The 19,960-nt window shown below is 44.1% G+C and overlaps 1 protein-coding gene across 1 annotated transcript; it reads right to left on the minus strand.

The window, feature by feature from the left end:
• On the minus strand, positions 1,523-16,381 carry STC1 (stanniocalcin 1). The gene is made up of 4 exons (XM_005684015.3): positions 15,873-16,381; positions 13,410-13,552; positions 12,209-12,420; positions 1,523-4,683 (listed from the first exon to the last, which is right to left on the minus strand). The coding sequence occupies exons 1-4, from the start codon at positions 15,988-15,990 to the stop codon at positions 4,413-4,415; spliced, it is 744 nt and encodes a 247-aa protein (XP_005684072.1). The 5' UTR covers positions 15,991-16,381; the 3' UTR covers positions 1,523-4,412.

The raw sequence follows: 19,960 nt of genomic DNA on the forward strand, positions 1-19,960 counted from the left end.
TAGATGAAAAAACAGAAGGTGTTAAGATGTTAGACATTTGGCCCAAGGCCACAAATGAGAATTTGAACTCAGTTCTTGGAAACCCCAGGTCCAAGTTCTTAAATCACTACACCACAGGACAGTATGTAAAGGGTCATAATGAAATAAATGTACTGTTTTTCTTTTGTCAGGCCAGAGAAAAGCAAATGCAAAGCATATTTTGGCTTTGGAGAGACAATTCTTATGGTATTTGTTAGCTGTCTTTTGTATATCCAATCTTGGAAAAATGCAGTTTGGAGCTAGCAATGAATGACATTGAGAAACACCTCATTTGAATTTAAGATATGGAGAAAATCCACTAATTAAACAAAATTAAATATATAAGACCACTCCTTGAAACAACTATACTACACAGGTTCCGAGTTTCTGTGACTGAATTCTATGACTGAAGTTGTAACTGTCCTTCAAGACTCAGGTAAATGTCATTCTGCTGGGAATCATTTCTCTGTTTTTTTGAGATGAGGTGCCTCCTCCTTTTGTTCACATCTCCTCTACTTGTGATGATAATAGCTGACCCTTATGACATCACAGTGCATTGAACATGTTAACACTTTACTTATCTTGTAATAGCTCTTTGGAAAATTATCACTATCCTCATATTATGGAGGAAGAAACTGATACGTTTTGAGATGAAATAGTTTACCTGACATTGTACTCAGCCACTAAGTCATGTCTGACTCTTTTGTGACCCCATGGATAGCCCACAGGGATCCTTGGTCCATGGGATTTCCCAGGCAAGAGTACTGGAGTGGGTTGCCATTTTCATCTCCAAGGAATCTTCCTGACCTAGCATTTGAACTCATGTCTCTAGTGTTAGCAGGCAGATTCTTTACCACTGAGCTACCAAGGAAGCCCTATCTGATGCCATGCAGTTAACAAAGGGCAGAGCCAGAATTCAGATTGCAGAAGTCTGATCTTGGAGCTGGATTCTTATCACTCTCGAGCTATCTGCCTCTCTTGCCCCGCTGATTCAAGTGTCTTTCCCCTCTTCTGATTTGTTCTAAATCATCCATTGAAAGTGTTGAGGGTATCCTATGAACTGGATGCTTTTCCAGTGCTGGGAACACACTGGAGAAGCAAAAGTGCTGCCTGTCTAGGCAAAGGATGGAGGGAAACATCTAGAAAGTGAGAACAGCATAAATAAAGGCATGGAAAGGAGAGAGAGCATAGCCTGTTCCCAAACTGGGTCATGGAGGGAGAATAGACTCCATTGAACAGAAGGTATATCTTGAGGCTGGAGAGTGAAGCAGCACCAGACTATAAAGCTTCCTCTGGGGTGGTGAGGAGTTTGGGTTGCAATTTTACTGTGCAGGTAATGGGAGCCACTAAATGGTTTTAAGGAGATTTGGAAAATGTTGATTTTAAACTATGTTCATTTACATATTGGCATTTCATCAGCAACTGTAAAGAAACTAATCAGCCATTCACCTCATGTTCAGAAAGTCTCATTCAAGAAATTTTTAAAGAATAACAATGAAAGACATAGGGGAAAAAAAAACAATAAAACGTAACACTTTATTATTATTATTTTTTATCTTAGAAGGAATTCACCAAAGGCTTCATATTATGCTATGGTATCTTTAATTATAAAAATAAGCAAATAAAATAACTTGCATCTGTCATTACCATGATATGTTTCATAACCTTTATATGCACATGGAGCTTAAAAATGTAATTTAACAATAAATAATGACATATACCAGATATGCTCACTGTTTATTCCAGTACTCAGCCAAAAACCTAAATATCATTTAAATTATAAATACATAATGCAAATATAATGGCACAAAAATGTCTAAAGTGCAACCAAATCACAAGAGAAGAATCATGCAAACTGGTCTAGGTCAGCCCCCCAAATCACTCTGTGCAGCAAACACAAGACAAAGCTTTGGAAGTTGAAGGGGGAATTGGAGGGAGTAGGATGGAAGGAGAAGAGATGCAAAAAATTAGCAATATTGTGAGAACTGCTTCTTTCCATATGTGTAGATATATGTATTATAGATACATATATAAATATTATTGTGGGGAGAAAAGGAGGGGGTACCACGGTTTGAAGAGGTCACAGCAAATCAAAGAGAATCCACTGGACTGAAGTAAGAGAGAATTTCGCTAGGAATACTCATAAACCATTTGTTGCATTGGGATCCTGGCTTAGTGCGAAATGGACATAACACACAAAACTTGAATAGCTTTTCTGGTTTGGAGAAGCCAGCCTTGCCTGGGGGCAGGTTTGGGGTGGGGAGGGGTGGTGGAGGGAGGGTGAGGGAGAATCAACTTAGAATATGATCTACCTGATTTCCAAGAGGCTAAGGCAGTGTCCATATGTTTGGGGACCTGGGGATGGGGCAGTTCTGGGTATAAAAATGCTCTTAACAATCTGATGTCAACACGCTGAGAGGCTGTGTGGGGACAAAAGCAGCCACGCTCGTGCAGCTGCTAGGTCTGCTGCATCCGCTCTTGGTCCTTGAGCAGCACGTTACTGGTTTTAAAGGCTTTGTGGTAAAGTTGTATTGCTTTTCGTTTTTCTGGAGATGTGCCCTCCCTCCTCCCACCAGGATCCCTCCCACTCTGATTCGGACAGATAGGAAGTTCATCTGAGTGAGAGTCAAGCACCAGTGGTTTCTACCTAAGCGAGTTTGGAGTGGCCCTTACAGTCCTACCCCTCCTCCCTCTTCCTCTCTCGACATTGACCTTTGGTGGGCAGTGACGCTCCTAAGGGACTGTTGGGTTCAAGGACAGTGACCCTGAGAAACTACTGTTGTTCATAGCTAGGTTAATCATTTGGCTTTGGTGGTCGCCATCTTGTAAACATCATGGCAGAAAGGATCAAACCGCCAGCTCTGTTTTTCCCTCTTTTTTTTTTTCTTTTTTTTTTGTTTTTTTGTTTTTTTCTTTTTTTTTTGCAATCCTATACAGAGATGGCCCGGCTGCCAGGACTACTTCGGCAAGGCAGCGTGCTACAGGACAAAAATGTAATAAGAGGAGTTTATTAAGGCTGGACAACCCAGGGTTACTTATACCCCCTCAGCCCCAAGTCCCCCGAACTAAAGACCCAAAGGCTGATTGACTCATTCCTGATTGAGTTCATGGAAAGCCTCCTACCCCATCATCATGTTGCCAGAGAACCAGGCACTGATGAAAGGTGACAAGTCAAGAACTGCCACTTCCCAAGGCATAGCAGGCCGGATCACACTCTTAAGTGGCCCAAGCTCAAAGGGTTGCTCTTTCTGGCTCCTGTAATTCTCAGTTGGATGTGACAGAGCTGTTTCAGGATAGGTCTAAGTCAAGAGTAGCCTCTGGGTTGAGGTGGGCTGGGAGATTAACATCTTGCCTGGGGTCCTTCAGATAAACCTGTTGTTTTTTTTTTTTTTTTTTCTATCTCATACAGGCCCATCTTAAGTTTTGATGTTGAGTAAAACTACTTCTACCCCCTTAGTTATAAAAAAGGCCACAAGGAGCATTTATGTGGATATCTGGAAGTGAGATAGTTATTCCATTCCCAGGAAAAGAAAAATAAAGCTAAGTTACAAAACTAAATCTATATGCAATAAAGTTATTATATACTGCTTTGTTTAAGCAGAGTCCTCTGGAATTTATGTACAGTACATTAGTTTTCACCTATTTATATTCCACAGTTAGACCTTAAGATTCTCTGGTTTTAAGACAATTGTTAAAGATACTTTTAAAGCTCTGAGCAGTTACAGTACTTAGAGATGTTAGCTTTTTGTTTTTCATTCAATGCAAGAAGATGCAGGCTCCAAGTCTGGTTGGAGAGCCAGGCTCGAGCAATTTGGTAAATGTGTTGGGAAGGAAATTAGACACTGAGGATCAAGACCATAAGACACTAGCTCATGAGAGATCAAGAACTCAAATATGACATTCATATTCGTCCATGGCCAGCACAGATTCATAACACGAATTCCACTGAGCATCTTTATGAGCGTTTGTTTAAGACATGCATTTAAATTAAGTTGCTTCTTATCAGCTAACTCTACTGGGGCAACCATTCTAAAGGGCTCCGCATCTTCAAATGACAATGTCTGGGGAGTTATGTGAATGTTTTGTGTTTGAGAGTTATTGGAGGGGAGCTGGGAAAAGACCGAGTGGAGGGAAGTGATAAAAGAGGCCACTTTCTCCCGAGGAGAGGCATAGAGATCACATATGTTCTATTGGTGGGAATGCTGCCATTGCAAAATGTTGAGAAATTGATTACAGAAGCCTAGTTTCATGCAATTTTTCTTTAAGGGGAGGGGGATAGAAAATAGGAACTACTTAAAAAAAAAAATCAAACCAGGCACAGTACACTCAACGTTGGTGCGTAAACACCCTTAAAACGATCGTAGTTTGCTGAGGCTGTGATTGCCTCTCCCCGGCTAGGCACTCTCCTGGGAGGTGCGTTTGATGTGGGAGGGAGAGGCCACCTCACCTCGGAGGTTCCTGAGGAGGACTTTCAGCTTCTGTGGCTCATTGGCACGCCTCCTGTTGAAGTCAGCTCGCTGGTGTGTATGGGCACAGTGATCCGTCTGCAGGATGTGAAAGAGGCTGGCCATGTTGGGGCCGATTTTCTCCATCAGGCTGTCTCTAATGGTGCTGACTGTGTCTTCGTCACAGTCCAGTAGGCTTCGGACAAGTCTGTTATAGTATCTGCATTGGGAAAGAGGGGTCATTCGGTGAGAGCAAGGCAAGACCCTGGCTTTCATCTGGGCTGCAGCCAATACCCAGACCAAATGGCCAGACCAAACACCCATGGGTAGCATCAGCTGAAGGTGGCTTTTGCCTCTAACCTTCATGCAGCATCTTCTTAGTGTGAGTGTATGCGCTGCCTTGAGTTACCACCCAGAGTAAAGATGGTTCTGTGTTCATGTTTAGTGCTTAGGAGATTGAGATTGTACTTTGAAGAGTGGGCTCATGGTGAGTTCTAAAGTCTTTAGAAACAGAATCATGGAGCTTGATGGGGATTGTGAAGGTAATTTAACAATTATTTCATCATCTCTTTTTATGGAGAAGAAATTAAGGTAGGAGAGCTAAAGTGACTGTCTGGGGTCATCCAATGGGCTAGTGTGTGCTTAGTTGCTCAGTCATGTCCGACTCTTTGTGATCCCACAGACTGTAGCCCACCAGGCTTCTCTGTCCATGGAATTTTCTAGGCAAGAATACTGGAGTGGGTTGCCATTTCTCCTCCAGAGGATCTTCCTGACCCTGGGATCAAACCTGCATCTCCTGTATTGGCAGGCGGATTTTTTTACCACTGAACTACCAGAGAAGCCCTCCAGTGGGCTAGATGTAGAAGCAGAGACTTGGTCAAATGAATGATGTAACCCAGCACTCACACTTATATTTTAATAGTCACTGTACACGTATGAAATCATTTACAGTTATTTTGGTGACTCTGCAATTTTTCTTTTTTTGATGGTATGTGTGCATATTCTGACTAAATTTCTATTTTTTTTTTTTTTCTGGTCACATTGAGTGGCATGTGGGATTTTAGTTCCCCAGTCAGGAATGGAACCCATGTTCCTCAGTGGAAACATGGGGCCCTAACCACTGGATTGGCGAGGAAATCCCTAAATTTCAATTTTTAAAGGAGATCCCTGTCTTCAGTAATCTCACGCATTTTTCTACTCAGTCTGAGTTCCCTGTCATCCCTTGGCTAGCCTCTCTGAAGGTTATTGTCTCAATCATTTTCAGTCTTCCTGCAAAGGGATAGTGCAGTGAGAGGACCAAATGCCAGGCAATGAGGATATTTACATAGAAAGGCTGGAAGTCCTTAATGGTTCTTGCTTTCTATCATTTCAAGAAGTTTCTCACACCACTCAAGCTTTTGCTGGTCTCTTCTTTTTTTGGGGGGGGATGTTTTTATAGATATTTGGTGACCATCACTTGTTTACTGATGGTTTTGTTTTCCTGACTAGACTGTAAGCTTTACTGAAGGCAGGATATGTGTCCTTATTCTCTGTGTTCCTCGTGTGCCCAAGTCCTAGGGCCATGTTGCCTGCTCACTGTCTATTTGTTTATTTATTTTGTGGCCATTGAGGAAATGAAGCTTTCAAAGCAGAGTTCTTTCCAAAGTCACGGTTCCCTAAAGAAAAAATTATCTGTATGTCTTCTCATAAGTTTCACAAAAAATTTGGTGTTTTTTATAAATTTCCTTCATCTTTGATGTGAATTCTTGAAGCATCTGAAATACTGTGGCTAATTATTATGGCTCAGAAAGGATTAAACTAACATATATATATATATATATATATTTTTTTTTTCCATGAAGAACATAGTTTGATCATTTTAGTCATAGGACATTTTCCCATGAATAAGATGGCAGTGCAGAAGATGTGAAAACAATTGTGTAAATGTTACACAGCAAATATTCTTAGGTAATATTCCCTTTGATACAGTTTTTAAAAAAAATCAGTACCTGTGAGTTAGACAGCATGGAAATTACCAAAAAAGGGGTCTTTTATGACATCAAGAACACACTTGAACCTTGTCATTGACCTTTTGTCAGTAAACTAATATTTAATGCGTATAAATTACTGGTCCTATTTGTTGGGAAGACAGTTTTGGTATTTTCCAATTTGAATTGGGATGCATCTGCTCCATTCTGAGGAGGCAGTTGTCAAGCCCATCAGTTCTGTGCTCACTAAAAGGACTCTCCTGATGATGGTGCATGCTAAGTTGCTTCAGCTGTGTCCAACTCTTTGCCACCCTATGGACTGTAGTCCACCAAGTTCCTCTGTCTATGGGATTTTCCAGTCAAGAATACTGGAGTGGGTTGCTGTTTCTTCCTCCAGGGGATCTTCCCAACCCAGATATCGAACCCATATCTCTTGTGTCTCCTGCATTTGCACACGGGTTCTTTACCACTAGCACCGCCTGGGAAGCCCCCTGATGATGGTGGTCTGCAGTATTTACATAGAGAGACCCTTTCCTCAGAGGAGCCCTAAGACTGCCAGGCCACGATCTTCCGTGAAAAGAAACCTGTTTATTTTTAACTCACCTCACAGAACACAGGATCAAACCTCTTTCCAGAATAACTTATCCCTCCCCCCACCTCCAGAGGTCCTTTCAAGGATGTACAGTAAATAGAGTGGAATATGAAGCAAAGCCATCACCCTTCTGGGAGGAAGCAGAGTGAAGCTGGGGACACAGGGAGTGTCTGGGTCTTGGATACAGTCCTGGCTCCACCTCTTCTGTGAAGGAGGATTATATCCAGCTGTTGTTAAAATCGGGACTCCCTGGCACAGAGATACATTTTCCAACCCTTCGGAATTATAAAGCACATGAGTCAAAGCAGATCTTGCTTGGATGGGGAAATGGGGAGAGAAGTGGTTTTGGAAAAAGTGAGAATAGACTACTTTGTATGAACAAAGTAGACATCTCCACACCCACATAGATCCCCAGGCATCTCTTGTGCTCTGCTAGGATGTGGTTTCCTGGATCTCTTTGTCTATTTCACAGTGTTTTAGATCCTAGAGAAGAAGGTTTGTGACCCCTCACCTTCCTGCCCACCACTCCCTCCCTCACCCCACTCCCTCCATCACCCCCACTCCCTGCAACATGGACTTTATAACTTAGAAGTTAATGTTTCCATGTCTAGAAAGAACTGTTCATACTTAATGGTCTTCCAAATGGGCTGGAAAAGATCATCTTCCCTTAGGGCAACACTGAAGACTCTAGTTTGGATGAAAAGTCCAACACCAGTAAAGGAACTAAGCTTCTGTAACTAGCCTTACCTCTTTAAGGCCATTTATGTGTTCCTCTGGTCCCGTTTTGTCCAAACACCTGCTCTCCAACTCTGAAAACACCTACTTTTACTGTTGCTTTCTCTGCTAACCCCAATAGGCCACCTGTTCTTAGTGCTTCTTGAGGATGACACTGGCCAGCCTGATTGCTCTTAGCAACTCCCCCCAAATCTACCCTTAGCCTCTCCCATGGAGCTTGTTAACTAAACAAGGGTAGGCTAAGAGAGCTCCTTTGAATAGAAAATGTCCATGGCTCCAGCAGCAGCTCCTGCAAGTGTGGGAAACCTATGAGACTGCCTTGATGTCGACACCATTTGCCTGAGCAAGCAAAAGTTTAGCCCTACACCTCTTCATTAAGGGCTGGAATATGGCATTGACCTCTGGGGTTGTGGGTGATTGAGACAGATCTTTCCTATCTCTAAGCCACCTCAGTGAGGTTACTGAAGAAATCGTGTCCCCAGAAAAAGTTGATTTAGCACTTGTCACGTATTTCTGGATCACCATCTTGTATCGAATCTTGATGTTACTATAGCTATTGGTGAGATGTGCCTTCTCTTTGAGGAGAGAATGTACACAACTTTAATTGTTGATCACCAGGGGCTACATTTATTGTATTCTGTTTGGTATTCCATTTTTAGACTGTGGTGGTCATCTCCTACAGGTTTTACCTGCTGCCATTTTTGAAGTGGAAATCAAAGAGCTTGGCTTGGGGCCGTGTGAATTTTAGGCTCAACACTGTCATTCACTAGCTGTGTGACTTTCAGCAAGTCACCCCCTCTCTTGGTCTGTTCTTTAATTACTAAAACGAAACAGTTAGCCTAGATAACCTTTATGGTCATTTCTAGCTATGACATTTTATGTTTCTGGGGTTTGACATATACGTTCCTTCTCAATTTAACAATAGCAACAAAAACATAGTGCAGATTTGTTTAAGGACCATCCTTTGCAAGGAGAGTTAAAACAATTTAAGGCAATCCCTTTTGTCATCTTTATGGGGTGAGACGGTGGGAGGTACTCCCAAGATTTGGTGGGTAAAATCCTGATCACCCAGCCTGATGGGTGTGTGCTCCGTCGCTCAGTTGTATCCAGCGTTTTGTGACACCATGGACTGTAGCCTGCCAGGCTTCTCTGTCTATGGGATTCTCCAGGCGAGAATACTGGAGTGAGCTTCCATTACCTCCTCCAGGGGATCTACCTCATCCAGGGATTGAACCTGCGTCTCCCGTGGCTCCTGCATTGTCTGGGGGATTCTTTACCACTAAGCTACCTGGGATGACCTCCTCCTCTCCCCTCAGCCTGGAAGTACCCTTTAAAGCATGTTTCTTGCTTCCCCTTTGAAAATTCCATCAGTGACTTTATTTTCTTGGTAAAGAATTAGATCAGATATTCTCCATAGCTACTGTTTCAGCCATGCTTACCCAAATACACACATACTGCCTAGGAACATTCTGTGTGAAGGTTTATAAATAGTCCTTTGTTTCCCTTGATCAATATTATTCTTCTGTTTCCTGTTCCCTATCCATGCCCTAGAGAGTTGGAAGCTTTGTCAGTTTTCCCACTCTGGATCTGGAATGGTCCAATTTCTTCTCAAATCTCACAGCTGCCCAACCTGCCTGATCAATTTTGCTAGTTTCCCTCCTTGTTGAAAATAAAGTTTGCAAATCCAGGCAGGGGGAAACTCCAGCTATTCTTCCTCTTTAAGCCCATTTCTCTCATGGAAAAGTTCCCTGTTCTGGCTCCTGGTCCAGTCACAGGGTTTTGGATTCTCCCAGGCCCAAATCTCATGCTAGATAAGTCACAGGAAGGTGGAATGAACCTGTAACTACTTCCTTTCACAATTCTGTGCCAGTTGGCACAACTTACTGTGTATCTATGGTGGGACAGAGGCTGGGAAAGCAGGATGTGTCAGGAGAGTGAGAAGCTTAAATAGAGCAAACCAAAGCCCAGCATGGAACCGGAAATCTCTAGTTCTGAGCAGGAATAATGCTAGCCAGTCGAAGTCAAATAATTGGGGAAAGGTACAGTTGCATGGAAGATTCTAGTCTTCAAGAGAATGACTGTTTTCCCTAATAAAGGTGATTCTTCTAAGATGAGAGAGGATGATAACCAGATTCTGTGTGACCACTTTCTAAAGGTGAAAGAAGACATCTGTTGAAAAGAATAAGGGCCTGCTTAAACATTCCTATTACTGGGCTTCCCTGGCGGTCCTGTGGTTAAGACTCAGCTTCCACTGCAGGGGTCGTGGGTTTCATCCCTGGTCAGGGAACTGAAATCCTACATACTGCACAGTGCGGCCAAAAAAAAAAAAAGAAAAAAGAAAAGAAAAGAAAAGAAACTAAATTTAAAAACTCCTATTTCTAGTTTGTTCTTAGATTTTTAGTATCACAAGTCCACAATCTCTATTCTCCTTTCTCTAAGAGCTCTGGCTTCATAATGAAAGACGCTACCGCAGTTGAATCAGAGACGTGAGTAGTGTCTCAAAATTGGCCACATGCCATATTATAGATTATGAACTGTCTTTGGACCCTTAAAGATTAAAACTGATAATGGCTATACTAACATATTCCTGCCTACAGTTACCACACAAACACATATTTAGTCCTTGATGTTGTTATTGAGTCACTAAGTTGTGCCTGACTCTTTATGACCCCATGGACTGCAGCATGCCAGACTTCCGTGTCCTCCACTATCTCCCGGAATTTGCTCAAGTTCATGTCCATTAGCCCCCTGCTCCCTAGCCCCTGTCAAACCTAGCAGTCTTTACTTCTTTTCTTTAGGGTGAAGAATCTCCAAGTATCAGACTGTTTTTTTTTTTTTTTTTCCCCTCTCCAGATGTAGTAAGAATCTTCCTAGGAGAATATTAAGACTAATGTCAATATAAAGAGACAGGCCACTTGAGATAAATGATGAATTTGACTTTCCTGTTCTCAGAACATCAGTTAGGACCATGACAGAGTCACTTCCAAAGACTGAACACATGACTTTTATAAACTGACATGAGGTTCTGAAGTGCAGTGATCTGTAGCCAGGGTGAATTAGAAATTTACAAAGTTTAATCTCAGAGGCCTCAGCCTTTCCCTAAGGAGGAGCTACTTTTCCATTTTCCAGCGTGTGTGCATGCTAAATCACTTCAGTCATGTCTGACTCTGTGTGACTCTATGGACAGTAGCCCACCAGGCTCCTCTGTCCATGGGATTCTCTGGCCAAGAATACTGCAGTGGATTGTCGTGCCCTCCTCCGGGGGATCTTCCTGACCCAGGGATCGAATCTGTGACTCTTACATCTCCTGCACTGGCAGGCAGGTTCTTTACTACTAAGGCTACCACGTATAAATGACTAACTTAATGGTAAGCCCCAGAAGGACTAGGTTATTAAGGACTCTCTGAAGAAGGGAGGCAGCCTCTGGCTAGGAAATCAATCTGGTAAGGCTGTGTTAGCTGTCTTGTGGTCAGAGTAACTCATAGGGTCTGATCTTTGTGAATATGTGCAGATTTGACTGGAGAATCAGAGAATAATAGCCCTTCAGGACTCGGAATCAAGTTTTAGGCTGTGCACCATCACAGGAGGCCGAACTTGACTGGTTTGCATTGTCCCTGCCATACTTCCATGCTGGCCCCATTAGCACCTCTGAACTTGATCATGGATGATGAAGCCCAGGTCTTGCCAGAAAGCTTTCTAGACCATGGAATGAGCATGTCTGCCATCTCATGTCTTAGGTGCTCACTCCTGGCTGGTAAAGACAGTGAGTCAAGGATGCAGAAGGGCGTGATGCTCAGATATTACTAGCTCAGTGGCTTGGGCTCACTGTCAAATACTAAGATGAATATGGGATCCAGGGAATCAGCAGAAAACCATTCCAGGAAACCCTGGACTAGAGGAATGGGATGACAGACCTGGAAGGGAACATAGGAATCATCTAGTCCAGCCATTTCACTTTTCCCAAAGGAAATTTGACTCCTGCTGAAGTGAGATGGCTTGCTCTGGGATACCCAGTGAAATATCTGAGTGGACTTCAGACTGACTCAAAATACATGCAGTTTTAGAAGTCTGTTGGTGACATTTGACTAAGGTTTTCATGATGACCCATTGTACTTTGCCTAGTCATGATTTCAGCCCAACTGGATGTCTCAAAAGCTTGTTTCCATAAACTTCATAATTCCCTTCAAGACAATGCACCCAGGGATGCTGTGGATGAAATTTTCTATTGGATGCATGGAAAGACTTTTCTACAACAGCGGAAAAAAAAAAAAAATCCAGGCTGCCTAAGCTGTCACAGACAATCACAAACATATTTTTTCCTGCAAAAGCTGGGAAGACTGCAAGCTAAAATAAGATCACAACTGTGGCAATTTAACCCCTTCTGTATCTGGCTCTGCCAGTCAACCACTCCCTCCTCCCCCACAACTGCCAAAAAGTGGATTCATCTGTACCTGTTGGAGAAATGATTAGGGAGCTGGACGACTTCTGTGATGGCTTCCGGGTTCCGCTTGGCGACACTGCACACGTTCAGCTTGCTGTAGCACTCCTCCTGGACCTCGGCAATCATCCTCTGGAAAGTGGAGCACCTCCGAATGGCCAGGAAGACCTTGGAGGTGACCCCATTGGCGATGCACTTTAAGCTCTCTTTGACAAATGCTTTTCCCTGCAGAGGAAGGAGGTGGGCAAGAGGACAAACTTTAGCTTGAGATGAACAGACAGGACAGTGCCTACAGTATGTAGAAGTTAAGGGGGCATGCCTTGGCACTGTCTCTAACCCTAACCCTTAACCCCTAACTTTAACCCCAGACTGGATGGTAGATGGCCCTCTATGTGCATGCATGCTCAGTCACTTCAGTCGTGTCCAACTCTTATGACCCCATGGACTATAGCCTGCCAAGTTCCTCTGTCCATGAGATTGATTCTCCAGGCAAGAATACTGGAGTGGGTTGCCATGCCCTCCTCCAAGGGATCTTCCTGACCCAGGGACTGGACCCTCATCTCCTGCATCTTCTGCATCGCAGGCAGATTCTTTACCACTGAGACACCAGGGAAGCCAGCCCTCTAAATGTCCTTGTAATAAGAGAATTGTAGGCTGCAGTCAAGATTTTTTTTTAAAAAAAAACCCTATTCCCTTAGACTACCTTGAGAATTGAGCTCCATAGAAATGAAATGAGATGACAAAAAGAGATGAACCATAACCAACCACTCTGCAGCCTAAAAATAGCCAGAGTATGGCTTTGTATTCTCTGGATTGAGATTTGATAACTCAAATCACAAGCTAGTAAATAAACAAACAAGCAAGCTAGTATGCTGGCTTATATAGTGAGAAGAGATTCTTTGTTAGAACATTTTTATTTCCTCTTGAAGACGCAAAGATTCTCCGCTCATCACCCCTCCCTTATAAGACAGCCTCTGTCAGCGTGTTACAATTGTGCATTAGAGTGGGTGGAGAGTGGCTTATATAGAACCTATTTCTTGGCCCACAGTGTGTGTGTGTGTGTGTGTGTGTGTACACACGTTAGAGATGAGAATTTAGAGTAGGGAGGCTGAGAAGCAGAGCTGGTTCCCTACAAGACTGGGTCCGAAGAACAATAGTCTCATACACTGTTAACAACACATAACCAGTGGGAGCAGGGGTCAAGGTCTTATTACCTGAGTGTCAAATTTAGCAGCGCTGTACAAGAAGGATTTACAGATGTCGTACATCCCATCTGTGTCACAGGTGGAGTTTTCCAGGCATGCAAAAGCTCCACAGCCAACCTGCAGTGCGCTGTTGAGGCAGCGAACCACTTCAGCTGAAAGAGACAAATCCATCCAATCTGGGTCAAATGGTGAGGATGCTCTGGACAGATCATGGTGTTGTGGTGGCAAAATTCAAAGACAAAGGGGTGAGAAAAACTTCTCCTGGGAGTCTGTGATGGGGCCAGCAGAAAGACCCATTCAGAGTGGTGTAGGGGGTGAAGGAGAGAGGGGACTCCTTTTGCTTATAAGAACCAGAGCACATGGAGGAGTGGGAATGAGTTTTCCCTTGGAGGCACACTCTTGGTCTCACCATCCCATAGAGTTTTGGTGGTTGGAGAAGTAAGGTTGGAAGATCAGGCATACACAGTTCTTGAAGGAACTCTGCAGAATCCAAGGTCACGTCCTAAAGGCTGAAAGCCAGGGAAGGCAGTGATGGGTGGGCAAGTTTAGGAGGAGGAAGGGCCAGGGAGTCCATCTGGCTTCCAAAAAATACACTCCAAGGTAATAAGCATGGACATGCGTGTGTGCGTGTGTGTGCTCAATTGGGTCTGACTCTTTGTGACCCTCTGACTGTAGCCTGTCAGGTTGCTCTGTACATGGGATTTTCCAGGCAAGAATACTGGAGTGGTTTGTCATTTCCCTCTCCAGGGGATCTTCCTGAACCAGGGACTGAACCCATGTTTCCTGCATTGGCAGGCAGACTCTTTATCATCTGTGCCACCAGGGAAACCCCAATAAGCATGGACATTTGGTCTAAATGGCAGAGAAGAACTTGTTAGGAGTCCACTTGGAGACTCTTCTGATTTAGGGCGTTTAACTTACCTTCCTATTGGCAGAAAGAAATCTGATCCTTTCATGTTTCATCCCAACCCCCCACCGTAGGACAGTGCTTAGAGGTATGTATAATCTCTCTTATATTAAAAGCCATTTTTTTTTTTTAAAGAGAGAAACACAGGTGTAGAATAACAAGGCCAAGGCACCCCCTTGTGTAAGGCGGAAAGAAAACCGCAAAGAACTTGCATGAGGCTTTCTACATTGTGGATAAGATCTCCCATAAAAGTAATTTCTCTCCTACAGAAGCGGGGGGGGGGGTGTTCTGGCAGGCAGCTCAGCGAGAAATGATCTGCAGCCTTCATACCATAGGAGTCTCCTCTGAGATCAAAAGCACGTTTCGGTAAGGCGGCCCCTCCCCCCCCCCGGCCCCCCTCCCCCGCCCCCCGCAGCCTCTGGGATGTTACAAGTCATTTCCCTAATTATATATTTCCACGGGTTCAAATTATAACTTTGCTTAAAGCAGTTTTAATATGCATTAGGGTTGCTATTGTTTTAGGCAAGCTGGAATTGTGAATCACGGCATCTCTATAGCAACTAAGTACAAAAGGAAGTGAACCAAAGCCCTCCTCTCGGCAGGGACCTGTGCTCTTTCGAGGGGAGCGGCGTCCAACACCTGCGAGCCCATCTTTGCTGACAGTCGGGGCGGGGCGGGGTGGGGGCAGAGAGAGAGAGCGAGCCTGCATGGAAGGCTAGCAAGATGGACAAGCCAAGTCCAAAGGCAGAGGTGTCAATGCCGGCTTCCTGAGGACTCTTTTCCTTTAGAGGCTAAGATAATACACAATTGACTGCTCGGGGAGTCAGGACTAGAGCGAGACCCCCGCCCCCTTGCAGAAATAGCTGCTACCTTTCACAAATACTTTTTTACGAGGGGGCTCCCTGGCCACGGGGCTGCGTGGGGATTGAATGGAGCCCTGAGAGAGCAGGTACAGACAGAAGGAGCAGTGTCGGGGGCGGGGAGTGGGGTGGGGGTGGGGGTGGGATGTGTAGGGTTTTCTGTAAATCTGCCCTGAATTTGTCAGACTGGAGGGCTATGGCTCGGTAAATAGCTCTGCAGAGGGAGCTTTCTGTGTGTTCCCTGAAGGGCCAAGGAAGTCAAGTTATGGGGTCTTTAGGGTGAAGGAAGAGGAGCAGCATCAGACAAGTCACGTCTCACCTCAAGATCAGCTTCGGCTTCTGGAAAGTATAGAGAGCGCTTTGAAGCATGCCAACATTCAAGCCTCTCCCCCGCCCCCTCCCCCCGTCCACCCCCCCCCCCCCTTCCCCACCAAGAGGGTACGTGCCAGATTTCAGGCAATCAGGCTAGGCTTATGCAATGAAATACCCTCAGCAGAGCGCCCAGCTTCTTCGTTAGTTGCATGCCATTTATTAAACAAAGGAGCTCCACTTCCTAAGGCTATTGGATTACACTGGCAGTCTATTGCCTTCAGGCATGCAGCACATTTATTATCAAGATCAGCCGTCACAGACACAGTTGCAAAAGCGAGAGGCAAATGAGGACAGCTCCTTGCGGGAGAAACCGGTCCTGGGTTTGCCGCTTACCTGAGTTCTGAGCTGCCACCCGGGATTTCCTGAGGCTCACAGAATCATTCTGCTCCGCCTCATGGGTTGCAGAAGCACTGATCACCAGCACCAGAAGCACTGCTGAGTTTTGGAGCATTCTCTGAGAAGTTTCCGCTAAGTTGCTGGGTTTTTTTTTTTTTTTTCCTCCCCCCCTTTCCTCTTTCCCTCTCCCGGCTTGAGTGAAGATGTGGATCTGGATACACTGAGAACCTAGGTGAGGATTTGATGAGGATTTTTCTGTTGTTGCTGCTGCTGATGTTGCTTCCGCTGGCGCTTTTTGCTGCTGCTGCTGTTGTTGCTGCTGCAATCGCTGCTTCTTGCACCTCTGGCTTTTGCAAACTGGGGGCCCAAGAGCTGCACCCAGGGATTTTATAGCCGTTCTTATCGGTCCTCAGGATCAAGGACCAATCAGGTCCCTCAGCTGGTCTGGCCAGCCAATCGGAGGGCGTGCTCATTGGGTTAGAGCTGTTTGACTTCTTAGAAATATTTTCCAGCAAATTAAAAGTACCTGCTGCCAATGTTTTATACGTATGTGTGACTGTGTGTGCAGAGATGTATGAAAAAGCTATTTTCACAGAATTCAAGGATTGATTTTCTGTTGGTCGAATTAAAGGGAAATCGTATGATGAACTCAACCAGGTGCTTTGGGAAATCTAACCATCTTTTAAAGCTGTGTGCTATGGGGAGGAATGCAATCCAGGCAGGATGAGTAGTGGGGTCTCTTTGAATTCGAATTTAAACTCATTATAGCAGTTTTACTATTATTTTCATAGCACAGTCTCAGTGTTGCAAGTTACGTAGATAGTACCTCCCCATCTTCTCAGTTGTAAGTGTGTTCACAGGTCTGTGAGGCATTTTGGCTGTATGTGGACATCCATCCTGAGTTTTCACATATATGAGCTCTTGTAAAGGGACAGATAGGAGGATAAGGTTCCTGGTGGACTGGAAAATGAGAGCTCTGAGCTGTCACCCCAGTTCCTCTATTGAGCAGCTCTATGACCCTGGTCATTACCCTGTTCTACCTATTTTCCAACCTGTCAAATGCCGAAGTTGGAGTCTAGCATTCCTGATATCTCTAAAACGATGTCTAGTAACACAAATTAACCTTGACTCCATCTTTTTTGTTACCAGCAAGACTGCAAACTCCAAGAGTGTTAGTTACCACAGCTAGACACATGAATACCTACGTATATTCTGCTTAACAGGGAGACATTGTGAATGCCTGGAAATTAATAAACTGTGTATTCAAGCCCAGCAACTTCATAATCACATTGAAACAATAAGCTGGCCAAAGCAAGAATAAACCTGCTGGGTAAATTGGATGGGGGGGGGCAGGGACTAGGGGGGTGGGCAAGACAGGGAAGAAGGGGTAAGAGACCAGCATGTGTTGGAGAAAGGACTAATAAGCTTGATATATAATAAGAAAATTACTGTGGTATCACAACCGTGCCTAGGATAGAAGTGCATACTTTCTTATAAGTGGGCTGTAGGCAATACTGAGACTTGTCCCTAACTTGTGAAGGAGGCTAATGATCTTAGAGAGGACTTAGGATTGATGGTTAGGATTGAAGGTGGTCATTAACGGCTGGGTTGGAGTGAAGCGATTAAGCAAGACAACCTTTAAACATTTGAAGGAGGTAAATGAGAAAGGGCCATCAGGGATTCGTCCAGACGGGCAAGATGATCTTGTAAGAACACAGAGCCAAAGACTTCCATGTAAATCATCACATCTTCAAACAAAGATTGGAGAAAGAGCTCCGACTCTTAACCACAAACCAAGAATCAACTCTACATGAGTGTGGGGAGTGATTATAGGTTGCCTGGCAAGAAAGAGAAAAAAAGGTTGTTTGGAAAGCATGACGTTTGCTAGAAGAAGGAATAGAGGAAATCAAGGGTAGAGGGAATATCTAGAGAAAAGAAAGGGAATTTTCAAATTTCTTTTAACATTTTCAATTTAAATTAACTGACAGTATTGGTATTTCTCAAGTACCTTCTAGGCTGGGAGCTTAGGGGATGCGTGAGGGAAGGTAAAGTAGAAGAGAGAAGGAGGAAAAGTAATGATTCTCATCACTGAGAAGCTTATAGTCAAGTTGGGAAGAAGGTCAACCCCAGTCATATTTCCTAAGGGTTCAGGGTGTCAGAAACTTGTATGGTAAGAGAAGGCCATGGTCAACATTGGCTACAGATGTGGGCAAAGCTTCATGGAAGGGTCAGTGCAGGAAAGATGTGAACTGCTGTTGTTGCTTTTGCAGAATTTATGAAAAAGCCATGATATTTCATTTTTTAAAAGTGTTTTTGTTCTGGCAATCTTAGAGGTTGTTTTTATTGCTTCAGGCAGGAGTGATAGGTGTCTGGCGTGACGGCACTGCAACACAGTATTAATAGTTGTGTGTTTTCTTCCAGAAGGAGAATAAGAAGACAGATGCATATTCTTCCCGAGGATTTGGATTTCTCTTCCTCTGCATTCTCTACCTCCTTAGCCATTTTTTTTCTCGTTAAAGGCAGTGCTGTTTCTCTTGTTAGACTTTCCTTGTTTTAACCTACTGGCTTTGAAGGGTGATGACTTACTTTTCACCATCGCCATTCTTTTCCACACACCCTGGTGTTCCCATCAGAACAGATTGTTCCACAATTGTCAGGGTGTGTTTTGCATCTTGTGATGTTGGTTCATTGTTTCTCTGGATTTCATTAACTTATCGTCATCTGTCTGGAGGTTCCTAGCTGGGTGTGTGGAATGTCTCACAGTGACTGACCACATGAAGCAATCCAATGGTGGGCAGCCATATTGGTTTGCATATAACTAGTGCATCTGTGCATTCGAGAACATCAAAGGCAGAAGCTGAAGCCTATCTAGAAATCCCTAATGTAAATAGCATCTCTTCCCCAGAGTTCAAGGACATCTGAATGTCCCCAGTCCTTGTGCTCGCATTAGACTTTGATATAAGAATGATAGAAGAATCTGGGGAGCACTGGAGGAGATGTCCAGTTTCTTTGTAACTTCTCCTGGGATGGGGGAGTAAGGAAGAATAAAAAAGAGCTTGAATATCAGATTTCAGATTTTGAATTTTATCGTGCAAGCAACGAGGAGTCAAGGGTTCTTGAGTAGGAATTGCTAAATGTGTTGAAATTAGCATTAGGGGAAGGTCGTTTGATTGTACTTAGGATGGCTTGGAGGAAGAAAAGAATGGAGGTTGTAAAGCTAGTTAGTAAGATCAATTTGTGTTGATGAGGTCCTGGACAACCAGGATAGCAGTAGGAAAGAAAGGGGGCAAATTATGAGAGATGTTTGAAATAAGATGGAAATTATCAATTAGTATAAGAACTTTATTGGAAAAAAACATTTCTCCTAGTTTAATGACAGTACATCAGGCGTTTTCCCTTCCCCATTCATTGGTTATGAATTTTAGTTCACAAGACTATCTAGCATCTCCGTTAGACTGGTACTTTCTGGGGTTCTGTTAAGGTAGTAACTTAGCTCACAAAAAGATGTGATGCACTTAAGGGAGATGAGGAATCTTCCCAAGCCCTACTACGGCTGTGCAAGTTGGAGGCACCCCCAGGTGCAGTAGGTGGGAGGGAAGGGGAGCCTTTGCCATGCCCCCAAGCTGGGAAAGTGCAAAGAAGTGGGTGGGAGAATCTGCCATCACCTAAGGCTGGGTGATGGTGCCCTGACTGTGCCCGTGCGAGGCTGGCATGAGTTCAGTGAGAAGATTACATCAAAGATCTCTGGGGCTTTGTTGGATTTGGCTAGCTTAAAACTGAACAATGAATGGCTCTGGGCTTTTTGGTGAGAGCAGCCCAGGAGCATGGTCTCTTGGTAAATGTTTCTTTTGTGCTTAACAGACTGCAAGACTCATCAAGGTCGGTGTGACATGGTAACTAAGGTTGGAGTGTCACTGTCGTTCTTCTCTGGGAATCTTGAGGTCTGACTGCACTGTAGGACCATTCAGTCATGCCTTCCCAACTTCAGGAAAAAGAAGGAGAGGAAAAGAAGGAAGATAGGGGGGCGGGTGTGTGGAAATCATCTCTTCCTTCTATAAAGATACATGTACTGTGCAGACAGTCTC

This window comes from Capra hircus, chromosome 8 (assembly GCF_001704415.2).
Source record: "Capra hircus breed San Clemente chromosome 8, ASM170441v1, whole genome shotgun sequence".
NCBI classification, from domain to species: Eukaryota; Metazoa; Chordata; class Mammalia; order Artiodactyla; family Bovidae; genus Capra; species Capra hircus.